Source organism: Cydia amplana, chromosome 5 (assembly GCF_948474715.1).
Source record: "Cydia amplana chromosome 5, ilCydAmpl1.1, whole genome shotgun sequence".
NCBI lineage: Eukaryota > Metazoa > Arthropoda > Insecta > Lepidoptera > Tortricidae > Cydia > Cydia amplana.
In genome coordinates this window covers 16,873,178-16,890,621 of record NC_086073.1, presented here as the reverse complement: position 1 = coordinate 16,890,621, position 17,444 = coordinate 16,873,178, and the positions used below count along the sequence as shown (strand labels likewise).

Sequence of the window (17,444 nt, the reverse complement as noted above, 5' to 3'; positions counted from 1 at the left end):
GTGAAAATTTCAACTGTCTAGCTACCACGGTTCATGAGTTACACCCTCGTGATAGACAGACAGACGGACAGACGGACAGACAAACTGACGGACAGACAGACAGACAGAAAGATGGACAGCGGAATTTTAGTAGGGTCTTGTTTTTACCCTTTGGGTACGGAACCCTAAAATAGTTATTTTCGATACAAGTGCGAAAAAGAGGAAATTCGAAACGAGTGGCGATAAATTAAAACACGACCGAAGGGAGTTCTATCTGTATAGTATAGTATAGTATAGTATAGTATAGTATAGTATAGTATAGTATAGTATAGTATAGTTCTATCTGTGAGTACTTAAGAACTGTAATGTACTCACAGATAGAAATGAAATAAACAATATGCTTTGTATTGTTACCTAAATCTGTATAATGTTTTTGTAGCTGTTGGTACTCCGTAAAAAATAAAATAAATAAATAAATACCTCACAAATAAAATAGAAGGTAAAACACATTAATAATTATACCATCGCTCATACTGTTAACTGTTCATCGGTGGACCTTTTGCCTTTAGTAATAAGGTCCACAACTAGGGTCATTGCGCTAGTTTTCGTCAACTTGATTAGCAAATAATATACTTATTTCATGTTGAATTTGCTACTAGCGAAATATGTTTTATGTAGATAGATATATTGTTTAGACATCAAGGATTGCAATATTTGCAATAAGTCCAAATGTGTGCAGCAATGTAGGTTTATATTCAAATTTCGTCAAGTGGACGAAAACTAAAGCCGGACGAAAACTAGTGCAATGACCCCACATAGGCAACACTGAAAGTTTTTTTAAGTGAGAAATCAAAGTTACCTAATTCTTAAGAGTGTTTTTTGTTTCTAATAAAGTGAGCATGAGGCACTAGGTTTCTAGAATAGGTATCTAAAATAACTTTTCCATAACTAACCTAGTAGGTATATGCGGGGGTTCCTACCAGAGACGTAATAGAAACATAATGGTAATGCACATAATTACAACGGTAATCATAGCAAAATGTAAAATGTCATTCAATAGAACTTGCTAACTATGTAAACAAACCGCCATACTAAAATCGACACTGTATGTCAAATTACTAGTAACTTTTGTTTACATAGTTAGCAAGTTCTATTGAATGACACTTTAGCGCGCTTGCAATGATCGTCTTCCGTTTTTACAATACTTTGTAATGATTGTCATTTGAAAATATGTCTTCTATTGTTTAAAAACTAATTATAGGTCACTTTGCGAAAACAGCAACTGACCGCGCAATTTATTTGTTTACCGATTTTTTGTACATTTTTGTATGTTGCTTTCTTAGCAGGCTGAATTGAACAACAGATAAAAAAAAAGAGTTATGGGTACAAAATGATTAGGTTAAGGGTTTTAATAAATATTTCCTCTTTGCCAATTACTCCATTTAAATATAGGTAAGAGATAGCTTTATAATATAATTATATATCTTACTCACTTAAATAAAAAGTTTATAATAAAACAGTTTTGCACGCGATTGTATCAATCCGCAGGTATTTTTTGTAGTACGCTCCAAATTCAGGGCTCGTCGTCCAAGTGTTTTTCACTCATTTACCTAATGGCCACTCTTTGGCTGTAGGGTGACAATACTTTCAAGTTTTAGGAGACTTCTGTGGAAAAAATAATAGAGACACTGACTCGTCTTTGATAATCAGATACCTAATTAAAATATTAGGCGATAAAAAAAAATGTTTTGAATAAGTATATTTAAATGATATTATACTCGTTTGTCTGCTATTTTGTAAGCGAGTAGGCATATGACCTATGTTAGAACCTATACTTATTCCTGTACACACCTCCTATATGCCTACCTACATCAAAATATTGTTGATTGCTTTGTAAATATGGATACAAAATGAGGTGATTTACCTACACCCTCCCTACTTGTTAGCAAAGTAAATTTTGAAATGAAATTATAAACTGTGATTTTACTTAATTTCTTTTGACTTTATTGGTTTAAAACATGTATGTATTACTTTTATACGCCGCTTATCCATCTCGTTAAAGAGTTTGTACCTACATACTTTACTACTTATAAATACAAATTAAATACGTAAGCAGACATTCACTATTGATATAATTACCTACTGTGACTGAGACCATCTTATCTAATCTAATCAGCTACGCCTGTTTGCATTATTATTCACTAGTATTTTGGCCGTTAACAGGAAACTACTGACTCAACACCTTTCTTACCTTATAGGGGCCATGAGAGTCTTCAAAATTATCAATCTTACGTCAACGCGTTATCATTTAATTCTTGTGAAGTAATGTTCCAATTTTGAAATCGTTGCCAAGTCTGGAATAGAAAGTTTAAACTTAGAAGTTAGAATGGACTGAACCAGTTGTCCGTTACATGAAAGTTAGGAGGCTAATCATATTAGCGTTTACATTTTCTATGGGGTTCTGGCTACGATTAGTAAAGTAGGTTAATACCGTTGTACTTATAACAACTATTTTTGAACTGAATTTTAAATCAACTACTACTCAGTACTCACTAACCTGAGTACATACCCCCGTATACTTATACTTACACGTACACTATTATTGTGAACGGTGTGCAACATATTTCCGAATTATTTTCTAATATAATTTTGTTTTTGATCGTAAAATATCCTACATTTAAACATGTTGGTTTAAAAATGTGGTAGCTATTAAAAACAATCGAGTCAATATTAAAGTATGATTCAAACCGGTAATGTGTTGAAAGTATTATTTTCCAATATGAAGCCAGATGGTTATTAGAACGAATTCCGGATATAAACCGGACGTGCATCGACGTAACAAGGACGGGCCGGGGAAATCCCAGGAATATCCGGACGGGGCGGACTAATAATTACTCACATGTCCTTATTTCCTTTGGCCTCTTTTATATAAATCATGTTATCATTAATATCTTACATTACAAGTCAACAACACGCTAACAAACAAACAGCATGTTATCCAATTACCATCTGCTGATTACAACCGATACAAGCGACACGATGTGATTTTTTTTTAAATATAATATATAGTAGGTAGGTATGTATTTTAAAAATGCAGTGGCCTTCATTGCGTATATTTAAATAATAGTACGTGCTGGTAGTTTTGTTTACAAATGTCATTCACCTTGATACGTTTATATGCTCTAGTTTCGCTGAAGACTTCATGGCACATTGGCAGGAAAATTCACACATTATTGTTTTAAAGCTTCCTGTAAATGAACTTGGCACGAAATCGGGACATTACTCTTTACTTCCCGCATCCAAATCCATAACACATTAAGTCCAAACACCTGCCATTCGGTTTTCGTCTCATTGTACTATGTCATAGAGATGATATTTGGTTGTGATAAATTCCTGGATGTCGGCAAGCATGCGCCCACGCAATCGGGAATTAAGATTCTCGGAACTTATCTATGTAAATTGGGTTGTTCCCGTTTTTTACTGAGAGAATACACAGAAACGGTAGTTAGTGGAGATTACAATACAATACAATACAAATTATGATGATGGAGATTATGTATTTTCAAGAATTACTGCAAAAATACAAAACTGATCACGGACTTACAGACGATAAAATAAAGACATAGGATACTAAAGATATTTTAAAGCTCTCATTTTAGACAAAGAGAATATATAACCACTAATATAACCACTAATTTTACTAAATTGACAGTAAGTATGGTATTTCAATTGCCCCAATTTATCAAAACGTTCTGTAACTTTAATAAACAATTGTAACAAAAACAGGATAGTGTAGTAGATTGGCTAGGACTATCAATTAAATATCAAGAATCAAAACAAATTAGAGCATTTTGAAATACACTGACTAAACTTATATATACGGGACTTATCCCCAAAAAATTAAAACCGATGTCACCCTGCGCAATTATATGGTGAAGTTATGGTATGGTAATTACAGCAAATGTGTTAACTAGAGACCAAACTACCGGCAGTCACGGAATGTCTTTATCCGTGTACACAGGGCTGTCGCCGATCCTGATAAGCATCTATAGTTGGTCAAACCAAATTGTCAGGAAATGAGAACAAAAAAAAACTATACTCATCCTTTTCTCTTGGGTGCTAGTACAAGTGTACGACAAAGATAGTATGATTACCTCTGTCTATGTTTGAAATGAGAGTCCTTTAACAAACTATAGTTTATAAACCTTTGATAAACCCTTTTTATAACCATCTATACCTACATACCACTTACAGAGTAGTCAAATACGTGACATGTATTAAGTACATAAAAGACAAATAATTAACAGTTAAAATGCTTTCATATGTCCGAATGTTCGCTTCACTGGTCGCAATTCTAAACCGATTTTCGTGAAATTTAGCCTTAACTTACCTTAATTAATTAATTAACTAACCTGCACAAAGTTCAATAATTAAATAGATTTTTTGTCGATTCTGCTTTTGCTGCTGGGAACTGTTTGATAACATACTTAACCACAAACATTTAGACAAGTTACACTCATAAGAGTCATAGGTACTTACCTATATTATGACAAACTTTTTACTCGTAGTGCAATTAATCAATGTAATCATGTACCTACACTGAAAAAAGTGCGTCATATTATGTATCCGTGAATGAAATATGATGTCATAGTGAGTATTATCTAACTTTCGCCAGCCCTACGTAACAGTGTCACCACTCCTTGGTGATTAATAATTGATCTAATAGAGGCATGTGGGTTTTTGGGACCGATAGGTAACCCTGTATGATATACGATCAAGTAATAAATACCATTCGTGTTATTATATGTTATTTAAACTTAATCATAATCATACCTATTTACATTGGTTTATCAATGAACAAACATATTTAGGCAAGTGTTTTGAGAACTTTTCCGTTTTGAAGCATTTCACTCGGAACGCTTTAACTTTTTAAAAAAATTCTAGAATTAAAATATATCCTGTTGCTCTGCTGCTAAAAAATAAGCCAGAGAAGATAATTAGAATAGAACTAAAAGGTATAGTGTAACAGTAAGGATAAATTAAATAATAAAAGTAAAAATAGCTCTCATTATTTTATTTTCACATCATTTTTTTTCTAACATTTAAGAAACAGATACTAAGCAAGCATTTAAAACAACACAGTTTTCAAAAACAACGTAATTCCATTCTACAATTCCAGAACGTACTTAAATTACATTCAGATGAAAAAAGCGGCCTCCTTACAAACTGATACGAGGAATCACTGGTATCAAACTTATCATATCACGCACCGGCTGGCACAACGCGTCACTTATCAAAAACAACGCGTCACAGATAGCACTGAGCGGCAAAGTTCAATCACATAACTAAGTCTCATTTCTTCAACGCATGACGAAGGTGAAGATCGACTCAATAACGTCATCCAAGTTCTTGCTGAACGGCGACAGTTGAGCAGAGAACGGCTCAAATGTAGCTTTTTCTTTCCCATCCACTAATAAGTGACAAGATGCACCAATAAGTTGAATATCATCATTCTTATAGCGCTTGGAAACTGTCACTAGACCACTGGCTCCGACCAGGTTGATGGTCCCAAAGTTATCAACAACGTCGATCTTGCAGTCGCTGCCGATGACCTCGATGTGTCCCCGGTTGCTTTTGACTATGATGACGCAGCCGTTGCCAACGACCTTTAGGCGCGTGGCGTTTGTTTCCATGGTGACTTTCTTCTTGTTGCCGACGATCGAGTATTGCTTCATTTTTGAAATTGGAATGTTATTCTTTTTAAAAAACTGGCTAGTTGTATCGATTTTTTTAGTGTTGATACTGGCTGGAGAGATTTTGATTGCCTCTTACTGGCTGGTTGTATAAAGAATGATTCGAGCTCGCCGCATGTGCTCGTTTTATAGGCCGCGCCGGCGTGTGCGCAGCCCCTTCCCCGCGGAGGATTCCCCTAGCAATGCGTCACTCATTCATCGAGTTTCGGCGTTTGTAATTGTAGAGCTGTTATTCCCCGACGAATTCAGGTGTCCACCTTTCTAACGGGTTAAAAAAATGTTTTAATTTTCTCATTAGGTAGTACCGTAAAACGAGGTGACTTTAGGAAATTTTGGGGATACTTTGATAGTTTTAAAACTGCCACTAAATTATCATTATTCATTATTTTCTCGAACTGTTCGTGTAACAAGTTAGATTATTATACATACTTGTTTACCTACTACTAAAAAATCCGAATAAAAATATGTAACGGCTGAAAAACTGAAATATCGAATTTGCCCCTGCATTGGAAAGTCACCCCGGTTTACGGTACGTAAGTACGTTATAATTATGTTGTTTTGTTTTGTATTTAATTTAGTCTTACGCTACTACGTCATGTTTACATTTGTAACATCAATGTGTAAATGTGGTACCTTTGCGTATTCTGTTATCATAATCCAATAAGTTAGGTACTTTAGTATAGTAAACGGAAGAGATAATTACTTTTCATTTCTCATGCATGCTAATTAAAAGTGATACGTTTCGGTCCTAGGGTGTTTTACTCTACGATTAGCAATGACAATTCGGTTCTAAGCGGATATCTAGTATAATTTCTAATACTTCATATTGTTTTGATTCTCTATGCATTATATGGTAATTTATTGTCTCTTTATGTATAGATAACTAACAAATAATATAATAAGATATTTATTTAATAGCTTTGCATGGGTTGGTATGGGTACTATAAAACTCAAAATAAAACTTTAGCTTTTTCGCAAACGAATATTATCTTGTTCACCAGTTATGATATGTAGCGTACCCAGATAAGTATTTTTAATAAGTAGGTATTCTTTACCAACATACCAACTCTATTTTTTGTATCCATTAGGTATGGGTTTGTAATTATGCTCGTCATTATGTTTTTTGTTAGTAGACAATTCTTAAATAAAAATTACGTAATAAAATAACTATAAGGTACAAAACAGGAAAGAGTTATTGATTAAGTACCTACATATACAGCTACCTATTAATATGTTTGTATTTTGGCAGATTCATGACCGTGGCATTTAAAATTAGAAGTATATTTTGGTCAGGTTGAGTCATTGACCTAGTACTGTTGTGATTGTGACCTTGGATTTTATCAAGGCTCTTCCTGTTCATGACCCTCAATATTTAGTTATTTACTTCCTTTTATCATGGTAGAATGATTCTAGCAATATCAAACCTTATAAATTGATATAATATATTCTTCTCATCCGTTCCACTGGCGACCGCAGGGCTGGCTCGTGCTTCGCTCAGCTGGCATTGCCATCCAGCGAGGAAACGCGGCCAGTTTTGTGGGTACACTCCCAAGTGCGAGCGGCATAGGGGATATTTTTACATATAAGTAATTTAGACCCCATAGGTTAAGATAGGTTTAGTTTAGATGTGATTATTGAATTCTACATTTTCGAATAAATGAAGTATAATTTAAAAAATTAAGTAGCAAGTCCATATCTGTATTTATTTACTGTAATAGGTAATGTACATAAAATACAGGCGTAGGTAACAACTACAATTAAATTGACAGCGTAGTTCTTAGATAGATACAAATCTGATTAGAATCAACAAAAAAACTGTATTAAAAACTGAGATTTAGTGTTTTTAGAACGTCCTAAATAATTTGCGACCTACATATTCTTGAGGAAATTTATTTTCTATGTCCGGGTTTATTGTTTTTCAGATATTTACTGATAAATAATAATGACTAAAAAGTAAATTCCCAAGTTCGAAAGAATTTACAAAATTCCGCGAAATTTTGTTATTTTCAGTGAAATTCAATTCACATTACACCTGTGATAAGATTACAGTATAAGTACTAGGTACTAGTAATATTATATATTATGGGGTTTTCAGAAATATGACACTATTTCGTGAAAGTTATTGATTTTATCTTTATTAGGTATACTTACCTAATGACAAATATAGAGTCAATGACGTAAAATAATCAGAAATACATATTAGTACTTAAGACTTTAAAAAAGAAAATACTAAGAAAGAAAACAAAAAAAACGTACAGAAAAACTTTTTTATAGTCCTAAGCAAAAATATGATTGAAAATATTTGGTTACAAATTGACAAGAATTGTACATTATTGAATTAAGTAACGAGTTACGAGGGGCGTTCAAAATATTCTCGGTATTGATATCTTACGACCTCTTCTAAAATTTCTTTCGTTACTGGCCGCTGAGGTTTGTTCATTGACATTAAAAAAAAGTATAATTCGAACCGAGATAGTCTTTTGTTTTTCTGCAATTGCTGAACAAACATGAACATCATGTGCGAATTGACAATGTTAACTAAATTAGAACATCGATGCGTGATAAAATTCTTGACAAAACAGGGTAAAAATCAAAAAACCATAAAAGAGGAAATGGATTGTGTTTACCGTGAGTCTGCTCCTTCTTTATCTACCATTCAAAAGTGGTCAAGCGAGTTTAAACGCGGAAGGGAGAGTATTGAAGATGACCCTAGACCTGGCCGGCCTGTAGTAGCTACTTCACAAGAAAATATTGATAAAGTGGAAAAACTTATATTGGAAGATGGTCGAGTGAAGGTAAAATCTATAGCACAAGTAACCAATCTCTCTATTGGTACTGTAAGGTGATTTGACTGAATTAATAATCATTTGAGGGTATTATTAAAATCGGTTGGAAGTCAGCTGTCAGTTATGACACTTATGACAGCTGGTGACAGCTGTCAGGTTGGTTTGGCGGCAAGTGGGAGCATGGCGGGATTCGAAGGTTAACGGCCGTACGGTTCGGACGCTTGGGACAAGCGAAAGGTGTTCAACAAAGTTACCTATTATAGGGGATCATTGTAGTACCTACCGTGTAATAGTAATCGATTAAAATTATATATTATATCGTATTGTGGAGTTTTACTACAGATCAGACGTGGTAAGTACATGCCCACATATTTTGTCAGTGTCGTGATTTAAGTATGTGCTGCGTCTGTGTATGTGTATAGAACATTCGTTACACTTATGATTGTTATGGCTAGATGCGCGTACAAAGATAAAGCTATGTCAATTATTTATTAATAATTTGACTTACGTATAATGACATTCTCTTGACTGTACTTTTGAATTATAAAAAAAAAACCTTAACGAAAATAATGATTTTTACGAACTGTAATATTTAGAAATAATATACTTGATTACCTAACGGTTCTTTTAATGAATTAATAGTCGAAATTGCTGTGCGCTTTGTTTGTGTAATCTGTCACGAATTTCCCCTGAAATAGTTTGGTAGATAAGAAAAAAAAAAAACAACTACAATATGAAGCTAAAAACAACTACAATATGAAGCTTAATGTTTTATTTAGATTCTACAATATAAATCTTCTTATTTCTTGATGATTTAAGTTATACACAGACATAAATACACAGTGATATGATGATGATAACAATGTTTCATGCCCTCATGTGATAGGTTATTCAGGGTAGGGGGTATTAAAGGGGAACGAAAATTTCATTATTTTTGTGCTACGATGCACGGTTTAGGAGATAAAGGCCTATAAAGATATTCTACTTTGTATGACGGCAACTAACCTTTCCTTGTATAATAGTAGGTATTTGATACTTGCGATACTTCACTACATAGTATAAAACAGGGTCGCTTCCCGCTGTCTGTCCCTATGTAGCCTTAGATCTTTAAAACTACGCAACGGATTTTGATGCGGTTTTTTTTTAATAGATTGAGTGATTCAAGAGGAAGGTTTAGTATAATTTGTTAACCTGTGGGAAGCCGGGGCGGGTCGCTAGCTTATTATATATCTTATATCTTGACAGTGAGTATGTGAACCTTTACTTAAATTATTGAAAGCCATAACACATGGTTTAGCAACCACGTGGTAAGCATTGAAAGACCTTTTCAGCAAATACCTTAATATGACAAATATATTAAGCATAGAGAAAGCAGAGTTAAGTTTAGTTTTTCGACAATAATAATGTAATAATCACTGTACACTATGCAATTAGTTTAATGCGTGCAGAGGGACAAATGATGATTAACAAATACTAATATTTCTCTATAAACATGTTTTAATTAATTATGACATTGAGACATATATGTTATTGTTTACGAGTTCCAGATAATGAGTGACAAGGAACCAGACCGCAGCAGGCGCTTGCGAACGCCTAGTGCTCGGCGCGAAAGCGGAATGAGAGAGGACAATCGCACTAGCCGGAAAAGCCGAACTCTTGAAAGACGAGGGGATTCTCGCGGAAGCCGCACGCGTAACCGAAGCCGCAGTCCAATTCGGAGAGACCATAGAGGTAGTCGACGCAGCCGAAGTTATACCAGACGCAGCGGGTCTAATGTAAGTCACACTCGTCATAGGAGTCGCAGCCCTGGTAGACGCAGCAGTAGTCGCCGGGGAACAGAGGAGGACCTGCAACGAAAATGTGAAAAGCTGGAACATTTAATGGCAGAGCTTCGCTCAGAGCAGCAGAGATTGCGTGGCACTACTAGTAAGGTTTCCGTCGTGACAAATCTAGGCAACACAGCACACGGTGGACGATCTTCGAAGCCACGTTCAGGGGAGAAGCATACACGTCACCATGAAGAGGAGCGAGGTCGAACGCGTGGTAAAAGGTCGGCTAGCCCTGGTTTTTCTGCTAAAGATGTAGCTAGTATTTTAAGCTCTATTAAAAAAATAAAACCACAGTCGTCTCAGCCGCAGAATGGCCCATTCGATAATAACAGTGGCAAATTAAGCCATAAAAATATTCTGCCAGAGTTTGACCCGTCGGTGAAGACCCAAACTATAGACACCTGGCTTAAGAAGGTCAATGAATGTGCCACCGTCTACGGCTGGGACGACAAAACGATTGTACATTTTGCTGTGCAAAAGCTTCAGGGATTGGCCAAAACCTGGTACGATAGCTTGCAAACCATTCTGTTCACGTGGGCAGAGTGGCAGGATAAGCTTAAAGAAGCATTCCCGTATGAACAGAATTATGGCCAATCCCTCGAAGATATGCTCAGGCGTAAAAGTAAGTTCAATGAACCGATCGAAGTTTACTATTACGAGAAGATTGCTCTCCTGAATCGATGTGGCATTGAAGGTAAGCATGCGGTAGACTGCATAATACACGGATTAAACGATAGAACTATGAGATCTGCAGCCAACGCAATTCGATGCTCACAACCCGATCAATTGCTACAGTTTCTACTTACAAATAAAGACATTTCACAGAGTTTTGAGCGACCTCAATTTAAGAATAGATTGGTTGCAGATGCCAAGTCCATTAATAGTAATGCAGATCATAAAAATGGTGACAAATTTAAAATTAATAATCAAATCACTTGTTACAATTGTAAAGAGAAAGGTCATCCTTACTCGAAATGCCCTAAACCCATATCTAAATGTGCAAATTGTAATAGGTTTGGTCATGCGGCCGACAACTGTCGAACTAAGCTAGGCAGCACTGAAACTAAAGATGAGATAGCTCGCAAACAGATGTGCATTAATTCAGTTGCATCAAACACAAAATATTATAAGGACGTTTTGTTTAACAATACGCAATTCCCAGCTTTCATAGATTTCGGAAGTGCAGCAACCTTAATAACAAAATTCGCTGCAAATTCGTTAGGGCTCGTGTCCAATAATGCTCCTGTCCCTTTTAAAGGATTTGGCAATAAGGTTGTGCAATCGTATGGAAGTGTAGTTGCTGATTTATCTGTTGACGGTGTGCCAGCTCAAATTAAAGTCCATATAGTTGATGACGATCTTCTTGATTCTCCGATACTGGTAGGGCAGTCGTTCACGGAGCTACCCCATATAATTGTCGTTAAGGATCCCCAAAATCTGATGTTCTACGATATTGGAAAAGAAATACCAGCTCCAAAGAGCGTGATAGATGATGATAGGTCAGTCAGGGTTAAGGTTTTGTCATGTGTTGACATAGGTGGACCTGCTACTGTTAGAGTCGTTACTGAACCGAGTATTGATGGCGAAATTCTCGTAAGTGGCAAAGTTGTTGGAAAACCGTGTCAACAGTATTTTGTATGTGAAGGTATTTGTCAAGTTAAAAATGGTCAAGCTCACTTAAATATCATACCCCTTTCAAGCCGAGTTCAGCTGCTTGCCGGAATGACCTTGTGTCGAGCAGTAAAAGTTCAAATTGTCAAGCGTATTGTTCCTGGTAGCAATTCGATTTCATTGCCCGAACAGTTGGACAAGGACTTGATACATACAGGTGAATGTGCAAGCGATGCGGACAGGCAGAGACTTTATGATATATTGCATAAATATAGGCATTGTTTTGCGTTTGAATTAAAAGAGCTAGGTTGTACTGATGCCGCCGAAATGTCTATTGAATTAAATAGCAAGCGTCCTGTAGTCTACCGCCCATATCGCTTATCGCACAAAGAACGCGAACAAGTTCGCAGTATGGTAAATGATATGTTAGAGGCAGATATTATACGGGAGAGCGTATCGGAATTTGCGAGCCCAATAATATTAGTACGGAAAAAAGATGGTAACTTGCGCATGTGTGTTGACTATAGGTTACTAAATTCAGCTACGGTTAAAGAACGTTACCCGATGCCCGTAATCGAAGATGAAATCGCAAGACTTTCGGGACAAGCTTATTTCATCACGCTTGACCTGGCATCGGGCTACTATCAGGTCCCAATATCGGAATCATCCAAGCCTCTGACGTCGTTTGTAACACCGGACGGGCAGTACGAATTTAATCGTATGCCCTTCGGTCTTGCAAACGCGCCCGCTGTCTTTCAGCGTATGATGAACAGGGTATTAGGATCAGCTCGTTATAATGAGGCTACTGCGTACATAGACGATGTGTTGATTTATGGTAAAACTAAAGATTAATGTCTGGATCGATTAGACAAAATTCTGGGATTACTTGATGAAGCCAATCTGACGTTGAATTTGGGGAAATGTAAATTCTTGCGCGAGTCAATAGATTACCTCGGTTATGAAATTAGTGCTGCCGGTGTTAGACCGGGTGACAAGAAGATACAGTCTGTCTTAGATTTCCCTCGACCCACAAATCAACACTCGGTTCGACAGTTCTTGGGATTGGTCGGATATTTCCGCAAATTCATTAGAAATTTTGCACAAGTCGCACACCCATTGTGTAAATTATTAAAAAAGGAGGCCGCCTGGTCTTGGACAGATGAACAAGAAAATGCGTTCACCCTTCTGAAAGATAGACTTGTAGAGCGACCAATCTTAGCTATATTTGACCCCAATGCCGAGACTGAATTACATACGGACGCAAGCAAAGTAGGGATTGGCGGTATACTTTTGCAACGCCCGCGAGGTAGCAATGACACTTTTCGTCCGGTAGCATTTTATAGCCGACAGACTAGCCCTGAGGAAAAACATTTCCATGCCTATGAGCTGGAAACTTTGGCGGTAATATGCTCCTTAAAGAAATTTCGCGTCTATTTGATAGGCCAAGACTTTAAAGTCGTAACGGATTGTAGTGCTTTAAGGAGTACGTTTTCTAAACGAGACATCATACCACGTGTGGCTAGGTGGTGGCTTCTCTTACAAGAATTTCAATGCTCCATCGAATACCGCTCCGGTTCCAAAATGACACATGTGGATGCGTTGTCTCGGAATCCTATTCCAGATAAAGAAACACTCGACGCTTTAGACTCTTACCCATCAGTAATGTCTATAACTAGTGACGATTGGTTACAAACTCTTCAACTAGGGGACACTGAGCTAAATAGAATCAGGGATATTCTTTCTTCAGACATAGATGTTGACGAGTTGAAGGACATTAAGGACAGCTACGTAATTCAGGACAACAAGCTGTACAAATGTGTAGATGGCGATAAAAGTAAATTACGTTGGGTTGTGCCGAAGGGCGCGAGATGGCAGTTGTGCCGTCTCAATCATGATGAGATGGGTCACTTCGGTGTTGAAAAGACACTTGATCGAATTAAAGATACTTATTGGTTTCCGAAGATGGCAAAGTTTGTCAAAAAGTACGTAAACGCTTGTGTTCAGTGTGCTTATGCCAAGAAGTCATCTCATTCAAAAGAAGGACAGTTGCATGTCATTGAAAAGGTTGATATTGTTTTTCACACCGTGCACATCGACCATCTCGGGCCCTTTGTGCGGTCGAAACGGGGAAACACTCATTTACTAGTCTTGGTGGAGGCCTTTACCAAATTTGTCTTCATTCGCCCTGTCAGGAATACGAACACCGCGAATGCAATACGAGCGCTACAAGACGTGTTCTATACATTTAGGTTTCCAGACAGATTGATTAGTGATCGAGGTTCGTGTTTTACATCCAATGCCTTTCGTAGATTTTGTCTTGATAAGGGCATAAAGCATATTTTGAATGCCGTGGCGAGTCCGAGATCGAACGGACAAGTAGAACGATACAATCGTTCTATCTTGGACTCACTGACGGCGCAAAACCTGAATCATGACGAGAGGGAATGGGATGAGAGAGTTGGTATTGTGCAGTGGGGCCTTAACAACACGAAACAGAAGACAACCGGCAGGGCTCCTTCTGAGGTCATGTTTGGAGTTTCAATGAACGCTGAGGTAGATCCGAGGCTTAATGAGATTAGGCAGAGTTTACAAGAAAATAGTGACGTGACAGCCATACGAGAAGAGGTTAAGGATAAAATCAAGGAGAGCCAGATAAAACAAAAAGAGAATTTCGATAAAAATAGGAAACCAGCTAGAATTTACGAGATAGGAGACTTGGTTAAAATAACGAAGGTATCTTTCAACAATGACGGCAAAAGCACAAAACTTATGCCATCATATATTGGTCCTTATAGAGTAGTTACGGTTTTAGGTCATGATCGCTATAAAGTGGCTGCTATTCCGGGGTTAACTGGTAGTAGACACAAGCGATCTACAGTTGTTGCGTCAGACCGCATGATGCCTTGGGTGCATATAGCTGCCCTTGAAGTTCAGGATAGCGATTCTCATGATGATATAAGTTGCTCCATGTCAGATGGTGATGATGATGTTTAAATATATTGTACTTGTCGCACACGGTGATTGAATATGTCGATTTTGCTGTTATTTTAAGTATATTATGGTGGTGTTTGGTACCAAGTATACGAATGTAGAAGTTTCTATGGATAAATGTTTAATATAGTCTGTTAATTATTGATTGTGGATAATGTTATGTTGAACTGGTTGTTGTGATATCTATTTTTGCTAATATGGACTGGCTAGCAACATAAGATTTTATAATATGTACTCGTGAGAATCGATGGGTTCACGAAATCTGCTTGGGTTGTTTGGAATGAAATACATTTTACTAGAATGGATGGGTTAGTAAAATGATATTTCTTTAAATAATGGTGCCTCGTGAGAATGGATGGGTTCACGAGGTTGTGAAATTGATTTCGCTAAAAGAGAGAAAAATGGAAAATTGAAAAGTTGATAAGCGAAAAACAAAAGAGAGAAAGAGGGAAAAATAGAATACCTACACCTCCTTTGACAATGTAGGAGGATAATTTATTCCTATTTGATTGTTTTGTTGATTATGTTGGTTGGATTTAGATATGAGCGCCGCGCCGGCGCGCCGCCGCCGCCGACAAAATTTTCGCGCCGCCGCCGCCGACGCTGCGCTATCGGCGTGGCATCGGCGTGACCTTGGTAGTTACTACTACTTTCGGAATCAGTTAATATATTTTTAATCGAGTTTAGATCATTAACGGCGCCACTTCAAACAGTTTATAGGCATTCACAAGGTATTTTAGGCCCATATAATTCAAAAATATCGAAGGCAAATGCAAACTTATCTGTCTAGTAACCGCGTAGTAGTCTTGGGGAAACGAAATGATTTAATATCAATTTTAACATCAATATGCTTGTAATAAACATACTGATTTCCTTCCATTTTATTGTGGAACGTTCCACATTACAATTTATAGATTGTATATAATATACACTACACATATGTCAATCACAATTAAAAAATTAACTGTGATCAACTCTGGCTAACGTGAGACTCGAACCCACATCTTTGGATTACCGATTAACCGATCCAATGCTTAACTAATTTTGCCAGCTAACCATCCGTCATTTACCGCGAATTTAACCATTGCAAGCATGGTTAAAAGTCTTTAAAAGGCATAAAAGGGGGTTAATTTTGAGATATTAAGCGTTTCCACGTCCAAATGTCCGGCCGTTGGCTTCGCACGGAAGGGCGTCGGAATCCGGTCTCAATTAAACTTGGCCACTGTTTAAATTTCAAGCTTTGCTCTCTCGCAGCTCAATCTTTGGCCTTGCATCGCTCGTATGGAATTAAGCCGCTATCTGAACCTGCAAGTTTTTGGCCCTGTTTGGAGCTCAACTTTCGGCCTGTTTTAAAACGCTTGAGCATTGGTCCTTATCCGATCTTAGCTCCATTGCAGCTCGGCCTTTGGCGTCGCACGAATGCGCCCGCAAGAAAGCTCCAGATCTTTAACACTATGGCTTCAGTCTTTATCGGCCTGCGCCCTCGCTCTGCTCTCTTGCAGCTCGGCCTTGCACAGAAGCGCGCCGCAATCGGCGCTCCAGGCGTTCGGCCGTCAGCCAAGCTTACACTTGGCGTTCGATTCTTAGCTGTATGCTTACCTGCAGCTCATCCTCTGGCCTCGCATTGGGAGGCGTCGAAATCAAGTCTTCGGTGTTACATGGAGCTCGGCGTTGGGCCTCACTTTTTGACATAAATCGGTTTTGTTGAATCGATATTGGTTAATGACGGAGCTCGATTTTCTTTGGACTGTCGACAAGACGTTTCCCTGATACAGTTATTTCACAATTTTTAACTTAGCTCAAAAGATAAGGGCCTCGCTAAGATCTTACGGCCAGTGCCTCACCAAGATTAAGACCGCCTCTGATGCCGCGCGATACCGCTTATCCACAGTTTATACGATATCATTTTTTTTCGTACCATTATTCAATAAATTATCATTGAAAATAAAAAATGCATTTATTTCATAACTTTCCTACAGCAAAAACATGTTTTTTCGGTAAAATTTTGGTTTGAATTCTTTTTTCATTCATCGAAGGTGTTTCAAGGCCACGCCGCCGATTCGCCGCCGCCGCCGACCAATTTTGACCGGCGCGCCGCCGCCGGCTAACTGCCTATCGGCGCTCATATCTAGTTGGATTGGGTAAACTAATGTTTAACATTTGTAATATATATATTTTTTTGTAATGTTGATGTACGTAATCATGACTTACATTTAGATATTTTGTAAACCACGATGCTCTTACTTGCCGAGTGTAAGGTGAAAGTATAGTTTCTTTTAATACAACCACTCTGGCTACGTGTATGGGGACATACACGCGGTCAGGATGGACGAGTGTAAGGTGATTTGACTGAATTAATAATCATTTGAGGGTATTATTAAAATCGGTTGGAAGTCAGCTGTCAGTTATGACACTTATGACAGCTGGTGACAGCTGTCAGGTTGGTTTGGCGGCAAGTGGGAGCATGGCGGGATTCGAAGGTTAACGGCCGTACG

General features: G+C 37.5%; 1 protein-coding gene across 1 annotated transcript; it reads right to left on the bottom strand.

Moving 5' to 3' along the window:
• Positions 1 to 5,161: 5,161 nt before the first annotated feature.
• LOC134648518 (uncharacterized) lies at positions 5,162 to 5,904 on the bottom strand. The gene has a single exon (XM_063503040.1). It carries the CDS (start codon positions 5,712 to 5,714, stop codon positions 5,340 to 5,342), a length of 375 nt encoding a protein of 124 aa, XP_063359110.1. The 5' UTR covers positions 5,715 to 5,904; the 3' UTR covers positions 5,162 to 5,339.
• Positions 5,905 to 17,444: the final 11,540 nt, after the last annotated feature.

Coding starts and splice junctions, on each gene's coding strand:
- LOC134648518 (XM_063503040.1), bottom strand. CDS start 5,714: ATGAAGCAATACTCGATCGTCGGCAACAAGAAGAAAGTCACCATGGAA.